The sequence below is a fragment of the Bactrocera dorsalis genome, chromosome 1, assembly GCF_023373825.1.
Source record: "Bactrocera dorsalis isolate Fly_Bdor chromosome 1, ASM2337382v1, whole genome shotgun sequence".
Taxonomy (NCBI): domain Eukaryota; kingdom Metazoa; phylum Arthropoda; class Insecta; order Diptera; family Tephritidae; genus Bactrocera; species Bactrocera dorsalis.
The window spans coordinates 52,796,486-52,809,264 of NC_064303.1; the positions used below are offsets into that span (position 1 = coordinate 52,796,486).

Below are 12,779 nucleotides of genomic sequence, written 5' to 3' on the forward strand. Positions count from 1 at the left end.
TGTAGCATTTAACTGCAAAGTTTCATCATGTTGCTTCAAATCTATATCGCCACATTTATGACGCATACGTAATATAGCTCGAAAATTACCATCATTAATATCTGGTTCAGACTCATTGAATTTGATACATCCGAAATCGCAAGTTCCTCTTAATGATAATTCTTGTCGTCCACACAGCTTAATGGTTTCAACAATGGGAACAAGTTTTTTCCTATTTTTGGCAATCATAGCGGATCGCGCGATGTCTAGTTGACTCCTTATGTCTATTTGTTTTTTTTCATATACGCTTATAAAATTATCAGCAAATAATGTGCAGTCTTGATGATACTTGCTTTGCTCATGCCGCTTAAAATCCGCGATCGCGTCTTTCCACTTGTTTAATGGCTTCACAACCAATAAGCTCAGTTTTTGGTGTGCACCCTTCCCAGCACATTCAGCTGCAAATAAAACGCAAATCTTGCACAAAGCACCTTCAGGCTTTTTTAAGGTATAGACCAGCCAGGAGAATTGATCGAACCATTTGTGCTGAAATTTCAAATGTCTTTTGTCGTCTGTGATTGGGAATTTGTAAGATTTCTCTGGTACCCAGGATTTTTTCAATAACGCATATTTTAGTTCATCATCAATTTTTTGTTTTGAATTAGCATAAGATCCTAAATCCAATTTGTCAAGCGGGTTAAACGTAGTTTCGTCTCCAGAAGAACTGGTAGTGGCGGCGACATGAATAATAGGAGTTGAGCTATCAGTAGACACTGATGAACACTGATCTGGTTCTGGTTCCTTAGCACTATCATCATTTTTTTGTTTTTTTTCCAAGTATTTGAAAAGTGTGTTGTTGCTTGAACGCTTCGACATCACAAAACTATTTAAAAAAAATTTAGTATACCTACGAATACAACACAACTTCTTTCTACCAACATAACATTGCACTTTACTTACCTAATCAATAAAATAAACTTAAACTTTTTATTTATTCAAGCAAACTTAACAATATTATTAACCAAATTAACTATAACGAACTTGCCACTGTTAAACGCACTTCAAAAGTGACAAAATTGATTAAATATGTGATCATATGCGCGAAATAAGAACCGTTATTAAAATTTACAAAGAAGGAAATGGCAAAACAAACTTGCATGCAACTTTTGTTGCGGCAATTCGTACTTTGTGGGAGAGAGAGCGACGAGGAAAGGGGAAGGGCACCGAGTTGCTCGTGCTCGGGCAATTCGCTTTGTGTTCTCATATGCTGTTTACAATGCTTACGACACGACACGACAGAACGACAGTGAACTGAAAATGGCGTTGTGCATCTTACTACATGAACATTCGTAAGAATGCAGCAACATAACAATGGCCGGCATGTAGACAAGACAACGCAGTTGTCCATTTTGCATGTACACAATTTCGTTGTGGCCATACTAATACCTTGCACTTCAATGAAATTTTAATATTTTGTTCAAAGTGAAATTGTTTATGCAAAAAATAAGTAAATAGGTAAACTAATTTGTTTTAATGGTAAAATAGAGCTATAATAGAGCTATTTTATGCTTTTATTTATAAAATAACGTCAAGTTTGTTAGAGCTGTGAATAATTTTACATTTTACATATTAGTGGCATCCACTCTTTCTCATCTCTCTATCTTCCATTCTACTGTCAACTCTACTGTCGTCCTACTGTCGTTGGCAAATATAGGAGAATATTGAAGTTAGCGAGAACGACAACTGTCGTTGTAGTCGTGTCGTCGTCAAAATAACAGTCCATAGGAACGTGTGTATTTTAATATTTGACAGATGTCGTTTGTCGTCTATCGTCGTATTGTGTTCAGCACTTCATTCTTCTTAGTATTTTAGTACTCTTGCTTCACAGCCTACAAAAACAAATACATGGGATGGAGTTGCTGTGTATGAACGCGATGGGCAATTCCAAAAGAGGAATTGCCGAAAATGAGCAACAAAGTTGCCGTGTCTGAACTACGGCTTACCAAAGTTGCAAGCGAAAATGAAACAAAACAAAATATGCGTCCCCATTAGAGCGTTCAATTTGTCTAGTACAGCGTTGTCCACAAGCAAAAAAAGTACCGTACATTAAAATTTCATAAAAATAAAAACGATAAAGCAAGCGTGCCACAAAATATATGCGTACCTATCTATAAAGATTGTCGTTAGTTCAGTAGTAAAGCATATACATACATAGTAGATACAAATAATAATTGAGACTAACTTTTTACATGATTTCTATGCTTCTAAAAAATACAATTAAGCATATTTACATTATAAAAAAAAATTTAATCGCATTAATTTCGGGGGGGGATTGATCCCGGCCATCCCCCCCCCCCTAGATACGGCCTTGAATAATACATTATTGTTATAAATCTCTTTTTATCTCATTGCTTGTCAATAACTCAATTTACGTTGCTTACATTTATACACACATGTATACATATACATATTGTACTCATAATTTTCTTTACTTATGTTAATGCTCAAATCTTCTAAAGTGTAATTATGTATATACATATTAACAACTTAACAAATATCACTCGCTAATAAACCGTGAACAAGAGCACACTGCACTTAAATTTGTTTTACACCCCCGTATTTTTAAAATAATAAAATAAAGCAAGAAAAACGCTTCTTGCTCCAACATTTTAGCGCCCAACGTGGGGCAGTGTAAAATAAGTTTACTTTTTTGTGCAAAGTGTGAAAAACTTTGAAAAAACTAACTGTGGTTCCTGAAAAATAGTGGCATCAATTGCAATGAAAAATACTGCACATCGAACAAATAGTTTAGTGCAGTATTCAGAACATAAAGTACATAAAGTTATTGGTGGGTTCCTGGACTGATTTCCATTTATTTTCACATAACTGGTTTGCGATCGGATGATTTGTCTGGTGAGATTTTATGAATTTCTACAGTTGCTGAAATTACCGCTTATTGGAAAGCGTATGTATAAAAACAAATTACTTATCATCATACATACGTTTATCCATTTACTTGCATACATAATTCGCTACTTCCCGTGTTTGGAACATTTTGGTTAACGTTTTTTTTTTTTTTTTTTTTTTTTTTTTTTTTTTTTTTTTAAAGTAGGAGGAAGCATCGAAAGCCGGAGTGCGGGACTTTAATCCGCTAAACCTAACCTACTCCCACCTTATATCTCTCCCACGGGACCACTGGACAAAGTATTACTTCATGGGAGAGAAGAAGACGTTTAAGTCTCCTCTATTGCACGGACTGACTGACGCCTAATCTGTTCTAATTGTCTCAATTTTGTCATAATTTGATTTGCCGCTTCACTGACAGCTTTCCACTTTACAGAGGACTCGCACATAAGTGCTGTCAAATTTTCCACCGTGATACTACCTCCAAGGGTGGTTTTCAGCTTTTCCCTTATTCTTGAAAACCGAGGGCAATAAAAGAACACGTGTTCAGAGTCTTCTCTACACTCTGAACACGTCGGACAGTATGGACTAAAGTCATGACTATATTTGAAAAGGTAGCTTCTGAAGCAACCATGTCCACTGAGTATTTGGGTAAGATGGAAATCCAGATCCCCATGTTGTCTACCTATCCACGAGTGTATGTCCGAAATCAGTCGGTAGGTCCACCGTCCTTTGCATGAAGTTTGCCACCGCTGCTGCCACATTGCAATGCTTTTATTTCTCTCTTCTCTTTTTGCTGTGGTAGACGTGTCTGATAAATTATATATTCGCGCGAATTCGTCTCCCTGGATGTCAATCGGTGCCATACTGGCTAATACCTCGGCGGCGTCACTTGAAATAGTTCGGAAAGCACTTATGACTCGTATTGCTGAAAGCCTATGCACTGTGTTAATTTGTCTAGCATATGATTTTGTTTCTAGCGCCTGTATCCATATTGGAGCCGCATACAGGATCACTGAACTTATTGCCTTAGCTATTAAACATCGTCGGCTGGAACGCACACAGCCTTTATTAGCCATCATTCTAGATAACGCATTATATATTTTATTCGCTTTACGTGTCGCATTCTCCAAGTGTTCCTTGAACTTGAGCCTGGAGTCCACTATTACCCCAAGATACTTCAGCTGCGGCTGTGAAGTAATCTCACATTCTCCTATGGTTAACGATATGTTCTCTTCAATTTTCCTAGAGCTTATGAGCAAGACTTCTGTTTTCTGCTCAGCCAGCTCTAGACTCATGGTAGTAAACCATCGGCGCAAGCCATTTATGCTATCATTGCATTTGACCCGGAGGTCATCCAGATGTTTGGCTACAGCTACCACTATGAGGTCATCCGCATATGCGATTGTTTTCACATTTTTTGGTTGCGGTATTCTTAACACCCCGTCGTACATCAGGTTCCATAGCAGCGGGCCTAAAACCGAGCCTTGCGGTACTCCACTGGAGATAGTGTAGCTCTGAGTGCCCTCGTCCGTCTCGAATAGCAATCTGCTATTTTGAAAGTAACTCATTATGATATTTATCAGATAATGAGGAGCATGTATATCGTGCAGAGCTGTTATTATATTTGCCCATTTTGCGGAGTTGAACGCATTCTTCACATCCAGGGTTATTAGCGCGCAGTATTTTTTTGTGCCACCTTTCCATCTTTTTCCACTTATTGCACATTTCGCAGTACGCAGGTTAACGGAGTTACATTCGCTGCCTTTGTTAGCAGATCATCGCTTACTCAACATAAGTCATCGCCTTCTGCACTGCTCAGCTGACCGTTCATAGCTCTGCCGGCACTTTAAAGCGTCGCCCGCTTAGCCGCTGCACCGTCGCCGCTATTCTGTCAATGCATCTATTCTGAGAGCTCTGCTGCTAGCAGCAGTTATTATCGCGCTTTATTAGTTATATGCTTTCTCTACATTTTTTTGCATAAGCTGCCTGCACTAAACGTTAGTGAGACATTGTTTAGTGAGACTACGCATTGTTAGTGATCTGTATATAACTTCGTTTTTTGCTGTCGTTATTATTGACCGCTGGTAGTTATTCTCTTCGATTACATTAAGAGTGTCCAAAAATAAACGTAAAAATGTCTTTTGAACACTCCAAACGCAAACGCGCTAATATAAAACGCAATATATCGCGCATTAAATCTATAGTTGAGGGATGAAAAGACTTTGATGAAAAGCCTTCACATGCGGAGTTACAGTGCCGACTGGGAATTCTAGAGTCATACTTTAAGCAAGCACTCTCAGTCCAAGCTGACATTGAAGATTTGGATCCATCAGACACAGGTCGCGCAGATTTAGAGGATAGCTATGTCACAGCCCAACTTTGCATTAAAGCACAACTTGGGGACGAAGGAAATGTTACAATTAATTACCCCGAGACAACAGCTCCAATTCCTGTTTCCATGCCATCATTCTTGCCAAGGTTATCGTTGCCTACATTTAGCGGGAATTACGCAGAATATAAAAACTTTATTGCATCTTTTACTCAACTTGTCGCTCGGGAGCCTAGACTTTCAAATATAGAACGATTTAATTATTTGTTGTCGTGTCTTAAAGGTTCAGCCCTGGAAACCGTAAGAGCCTTCCAGGTCACCAGCGAAAACTATCCGAAAGCTTTAGACAGACTCAGGGAACGCTTCGATAATCCCACTCTGTTTTTTTTTGGAAGGAATTGCCTCCTTATTCACACTGCAAACAGCAGATAAATCAAACTATCAACAATTGCGTAGTTTGATTGACAAGGCATCAGCCATATTTAGTTCGTTAGAATCATTGTGCACTAGCTCCAATATCGCACAAGCAATGCTGATTTACATTGTTATTGGAAAATGTGATCAGCAAACTCGCAACAAATGGAATGAATCGCTAGACTACAAATCGCTTCCAACTTGGAAAAATTCACCCAAGTCTTAGAACGCCATTGTCAGTTTTTGCATTCATCCGACTCCTCGTCACACCATAAGTTCGAGTCCACCAAACCAATTTGGATTACTACGCGTGGACAAAACTCATCATTCGTTATCACTAAGCCTTCTTGTGTTCTTTGCTCTAGCGATAAACACAAAATTATTGGGTGTTCTCAATTCAAGGACATGAACACGAATCAACGCTACGATGCCGCCAAGAAATATGACCTCTGTATCAATTGTCTGAGTAATGGTCACAGAGTAGCTCAGTGCGTCTCGAAGCATCGCTGCCGCTCCTGTAACAGAACGCATCATCTTGCATCATGACAACGCGACTCTGCCTACACTTGCAAGTCCAACATCTCTTCCTTTATCGTAATCGTTTCAACCATCATCATCATATTCAACCAAGCCTCATGCATACAACCAACTAGCAGCCAAATATTCGCATATGAAGACGTCGGATCACGGGCAGGTCATTCAAGCAACAGCTTTAGTTTTAGTTAAAGATTCCATGGGTACCTACAAGCTTGGAAGAGCTCTTCTCGACTCATGTTCTCAAGTGAATTCCATGACAGATGAATTCGCACAAAGGCTTCACCTTCGTCGAGAAAGGTATCACATTGGCATTCGCAGTATAGGTGATTCAGTTACCAATCTTAAAGCTCGAACCACCACAACTATTAAGCCACGAACATCAGCATTTAAACTTTCGCTCCAGTTTGGTATCACACCCCATATTGCATACCAACCTGACGCTGAAATTGACACATTAAATTGGAACTTGCCAGCCAACACAACTTTGGCTGACGAAACCTTCTTCAAACCTCGACGCATCGATCTGTTACTTGGAACAGAGGCATTTTTTTCTTGCTGTTGGTCAAATAAAGCTTGGCCAAAATTTACCTACATTGCAAAAAACATTATTTGGCTGGGTGGTTTCTGGAAGATACCAGTCGAAGCACTATACGCCTTCAAAGTCATGTCTGCTATTTCGTGAAGACTCTATTGACGCAAACATGCAACGCCTTTGGGAGCTCGAAACTGTCGACTGGAAACCCAACCCTATTTCACCTGATCATCGGATTTGTGAACGTCATTTTATAGCCACAACACAGCAAGATACTACTGGACGCATAATTGTGAGGCTGCCATTTAAGGACAATCCCGCTGCACTTGGAGCCTCATTCGACATCGCTCGTTGCCGATTCCTAGCAAACGAACGCCGTCTTTCGCAGTCGCCAGTCACTTATTTCCAGTACGTGTCATTCATGGAAGAATACGAACGTCTTGGTCACATGTCTGCAGTAGAAGCGCCGAAATTAGATGAACCGCACTATTACATACCACATCACTGCGTACTGAAACCTACAAGCGCATCAACAAAGTTACGAGTAGTGTTCGACGCCTCTTGCCAAACTACGACACAAACATCGCTAAATGATTTACTTTTAGTTGGACCAACCATCCAAACAGAGCTGTACATGTTGGTACTGCGCTTCCGTTTGTATCGTTACGCTATCACCGCAGATGTCACTAAAATGTACAGGCAAGTATCTTTAAATAAAAACGATCGTAAATTTCATTACATTCTTTGGCGAGCTTTTGCAGACGCAGATCTTCTCACATACCAGCTCAACACTGTGACATATGGTACCGCCTCAGCTCCATATCTCGCAGTGCGAAGCCTTCATTACTTAGCAGATAAGCATATGGCAGAATTTCCAATTGGCGCTGCGGCTGTAAAGACATCTTTCGATGTTGATGATTTTCTATGTGGTGCGGACGACACAGATGCCTTACACAAATTAAAGGAAGAAGTTATTGAGATACTTCGGCGTGGACAGTTTCCTCTTTCCAAATGGCATTCCAATCACTCAGATTTCATGGAAATCCAAACTATGAAAGAGCTAAGCATTACCGACGATTTTACATCAAGTGCACTTGGGGTGACTTGGAATAAACGCAACAACACGTTTTTGTTTTCATTCACACCAAAGCAAGTTCACAAGTCTGTCACAAAACGCACAATACTGTCTATCGCGTCATTGCTGTTCGATCCACTTGGAGTGCTCTCACCACTCGTGATAACCTCCAAAATAATCATGCAGGAATTGTGGCTACTAAAATTAGATTGGGACGAGTCGGTTCCCCAACATATACACCAAGCCTGGAATTGTTGTTTAGCATCTCTTAACTCGCTTTCATGACTCAGCCTGCCTCGTTATTGTCTGCTACCAAATACTCGTGACATACAGTTACATGGATTTGGCGACGCATCAATTCGGGTATACGGATCGGCGATTTACATACGCATAGAAGACTCCGACGGAAAGGTTGCTGTACATTTACTCACTTCGAAATCAAGGGTCGCACCAGTAAAAAAACAGTCTCTCCCAAAACTCGAACTTTGCGGTGCCCACCTTCTCGCTTGCCAGTATGCTAAGATAAAGAACATATTCTCTACTGTTCGCATAACTACTTTCTTTTGGACTGACTCGCAACTAGTTCTACATTGGGTAAAACAACACTCCGTTACGCTTTTAACATTCGTGGGCAACAGGGTATCTGACATACAGGAATTAACTGAAGGTGAACAATGGAGGTATGTGCCTTCCAAACAGAATCCAGCCGACCTAGTATCTCGAGGCTGCCCTGCTGCTGAGCTCAAATCTTCGAAATAGTTTTCTGGTCCTCGCTTTTTGCAAGAAAACGCTGTGAAATGGCCAAGGCACACAGGCAATATTGAGCTTGATATGGATATTGTGAACAAAGAGATACGCAAGAAGACATTTGCTGTAGTTAAGGAGGTAAATTACTTGATCGATGTCATTGATGGCATAAGCTCGTATATCCATTGTCTGCGTCTCATCGCCTGGCTCTCGGTTCAGTGATAAATGCAGACGAAATCCTACGACAAACACCATTTCTCCATCTCCTGACGAACTACGACGCGCATCATATTGCATTATCTTCAATATTCAGCAACAACATTTTTCAAACGATATTCAATTGCTTCGAAAAAACCAAGCTCTAAAAAGTAACTTGAAATTTCTTACACCATTCTTGGACAACGTAACCGGTTTTGAACTCATAAAAGTTGGTGGACGTCTAGATTATGCAGATTTACCCAACTCGCAGAAACATCCGATTCTACTACCCAGCGATTCTCAATTTGTACTAAAGTACGTTCGACACCTACATTTACGAAATTTTCACGAAGGCCCAAAGGCATTAGTCGCCTTCATCAGATTAGAATTTTGGATTGTCAACGCTACAGATGTTGCTCGTCGCATCGTCCGTTCCTGTGTGCATTGTGTTCGTTACAAGCCAGTGCTGTTAACAGGTAATGGGACCACCACCAGTTACACGTATTACACCTGCACGCCCATTTGAACGTTGCGGAATCGACTTTTATGGGCCAATAAACACATATCTTCGAATTCGAGGAAAACCACCCACCAAGTCATATTTAGCTGTATTCGTGTGCCTCGTAACTAAAGCTGTGCACATCGAGGTGGTCTCCGACCTATCAACAAACGTATTTCTAAATGCATTGAAGCGAATGAGTGGTCTACGTAAAATGCCATGTGATATCTTTTGCGACAATGCTACCAATTTTGTGGGTGCATCAAACCAGCTAAAGGACCTCAAACAGTTCTTATTCAAGACTGAAACGTTAAATGAAATCTATAAACATTGTTCCTCTGATTTTATTAATTTCCATTTTATTCCACCCAGGGCACCTCACTTCGGCGGCCTCTGGGAAGCTGCGGTAAAGAGCGCGAAGGGGTTATTAAATCGCACATTGGCAAACACTAAATTGACATTCAAAGAGTTAAACACCGTTGCTGTAGAAGTGGAAGACATTCTTAACTCACGTCCGCTGTCATCAATGTCATCAGATCCTAATGACTTTGGTGCACTGACACCTGGTCATTTTTTGGTGGGTGATTCTTTGCGTGGCTTGCCTGAGCGCTCACTGGAGCTGAAGACCGTTTCACACCTTGATCGCTACAACACAATCACTGCCATACAGCAAAGTTTTTGGCGTCGCTGGTCTGTGGACTTTATAAACGAACTACGAGCCCGTGTAAAGTGGACAACACCTTCACCTGATCTCACTAACGGTGCTTTAGTGATCACACATGATGACAATCTGCCACCGCAACGTTGGAGATTAGGTCGGGTCGAATCAAACGTGCTTGGGCGAGATGGCCATGTTCGAGTGGTGAATCTCCGAACTGCTAATGGAACTCTTTGTAGGCCAATACATAAATTAGCCATTCTTCCGATTTCTTGAAAGATAGTTCCTTCAACGGGGGCCGGGATGTTGGGTCACCCTAATAACAGTGACCCGTGCTTCGGATATACATAAATAATACATTATTGTTATAAATCTCTTTTTATCTCATTGCTTGTCAATAACTCAATTTACGTTGCTTACATTTATACACACATGTATACATATACATATTGTACTCATAATTTTCTTTACTTATGTTAATGCTCAAATCTTCTAAAGTGTAATTATGTATATACATATGAACAACTTAACAAATAAATCACTCGCTAATAAACCGTGAACAAGAGCACACTGACTTTAATTTGTTTTACACCCCCGCATTTTTAAAATAATAAAATAAAGCAAGAAAAACGCTTCTTGCTCCAACAATTAATTTAAAAATATAATTATCTGAATACTTTGATAAATAATTCCTTAAGTGTGTGTAAACCCGTCATTTATACATATATATATATATGTATATATATCTCAGCGGGTACCCGGGTACCTGGTTATTGAACGGAGGGGGAATCAAGTTTGATAGTTAATAACTTTTATTGAATAATTGATTCTAAAAAATTTTGACGAAAAATGGTTGTCAAATAACTTTAATTTTGGGGATCCAAGCGGCCATAAATTTTTTTTTGAGGAGAAGTTAAGAAAAATTAGCATCTAGATTGAAATGGATACCCGGGTACCTGGTCATTGACCGGACGGTTACTACAGAACACTAGTTATGTTACTATGTTCCTTCGTTAAATAAAACACCTTATCTCCTTGAAGGTTACACCAATATTAATCTTAATTTTTAAATTAATTTTACATGAAGGTAATTAAGTATAAGAAATTTGATGAGTCAAGAAAAATACAGCAAAAAAAAATAAAACAATAAAAAAAACAATAAAAGTTGGTAAACAGGAAGTAAGTATTAATTAGTACACAATTGTTGCAATGTTTTGTTCTGCTGACTTTAATATTTTAAAATTAAAGGGAAAAATTATTATTAGTAATTTATGAATATGAATACAATTTGGTTTGTAAGAAAATAATGTTTTATATTGCTGACTTAAACTATTTAAAATTCAAATGGAAATTTTATTAAGTGTGTCAATAAAAAATAATAAAGTACAATAAGAAAATAAATTTAATGGTAAGTTTGAAAGCATTGGGTAGGATACCCTATCAATGCCTGGTGTTTTGCCTTTGGCATTCTGTTATGCAGACTCACTCTAGGCTTCTTGCTGATGCAGAGAGATTCTTTGGTGTATAGGTGGCAGATATCCAATGTTGTTTATTTGCGATATATTCTGCAGAAAACTTACTATCTTGCGAATATGTAGACCAAATATTAGCGAAGGTTGCCGCAATATCTGCGGAATTCGTCAGAATACTTTGATTTGTATTAATGAATTTAATACGGTTGTGAGGGATTCCGGTTAAGAGTTTAATGTCTGACCATACCTTTTTGGTAGTTGACGCAGAAGAGATTTTGGCAGTGAATACTTCAAAGCTTTTCCTTTTAGCCGTCTTTACAGCTCTTTTAAAGTGGGCGTTTGCTTTTTTATAATTATTCAGATTATATTGAGACATTGATATCTTGAAAGTATTCCAGTATTCATTTTTTTTTGTCACGCATATGACCAATATCTTTGTTCCACCAAATCGGAAAAACTTTTGAAGACTTGCGTTTGGTTTGAGGAATCGACTTATTTGCTGCAGAACGAATCAGTTTTGTGAATGCAGATGCGGCTTGGTTGATGTTGTCGTTTAGAGTGGTGGGTAAACTTTTTTAAATTTCACTTTGAAATATATTCCAGTTTGCACGTGAAATAATAAATTTTGGGAGATGCTTATATTTTTCAAAGTGGAAGTTTGTTTGAAGTGAGATCGATATAGGAAAGTGGTCACTACCTCTGAGAATAGAGGAAGCTTCCCAACTGATTCTGGGGGATAGCTGGGGAGAGGATAGGGAAAGGTCGACGTTCGTTAGGGAAGAATGGGTAGAAAGATGTGTGGGGGCGCCATTGTTAAGAAGAATTAGGTTGTTGTCCAATAAGAAATTCTCTATGATTGCACCCCTTGTGTTTGATTTTCTGGAACCCGAAAGTGTATTCCACGCGTTAAAGTCCCCAGTCCACAAAGTAAATCTTTCAAAACAGTTTCGTTAATATACGTATTAATGATAGTAAAGCTAAAATTTAAGTTGGTTTAAAGAACTATTGTTGATAGTGTGGAATTTAAATCGATAATTTCATGTGGTATGATTTTTTTTATTAAACTGCAAACGCCTTGCTTATTGCCTTGGATGTTATGTAAATTCGAAAAATAACCGCTGTATTGCCTAGGACAGGAAATGTTGTTACTGGGAGTAACTGAGATATGTGTTTCTTGAATGCAAATAACGTCTGGGTTTTTCTCTTTTATGAGTAATAAGAGTTCGTAATTGTTGTTGTACCCGTTTATGTTCCACTGGATGATTTTAAGCGTCATTAATAAGACAGAGAGAAAAAAATATTTTGTTTATCAGTATATAAGTCGTATGTTCAGATATCGTTTGTATTAAATTTCATCTTCGGATGTGATTAATTATTGGGTGTTGGAAAGTACTTGAGGAAGGGAAGGAAGGGGTTCGAAAGGTAGGGATTG

General features: G+C 38.9%; 2 protein-coding genes across 3 annotated transcripts in view; both read left to right on the forward strand.

Annotated features, from left to right (window-relative positions):
- The window catches only part of LOC125777744 (uncharacterized), a 380,915-nt gene that overhangs the window by 187,925 nt on the left and 180,211 nt on the right, over positions 1–12,779 (forward strand). The gene's annotated exons all lie outside the window — the stretch shown is intronic.
- Positions 1,756–10,449, forward strand: LOC125775373 (uncharacterized). 2 transcript variants are annotated; one of them, XM_049445903.1, is made up of 2 exons: positions 1,756–2,892; positions 5,995–10,449. In XM_049445903.1, the coding sequence occupies exon 2, from the start codon at positions 6,868–6,870 to the stop codon at positions 8,056–8,058; it is 1,191 nt and encodes a 396-aa protein (XP_049301860.1). In that variant the 5' UTR covers positions 1,756–2,892; positions 5,995–6,867; the 3' UTR covers positions 8,059–10,449. The 2 variants fall into 2 exon arrangements, with proteins under 2 accessions (XP_049301860.1, XP_049301861.1); XM_049445904.1 differs by having other exon boundaries at positions 2,391–2,892.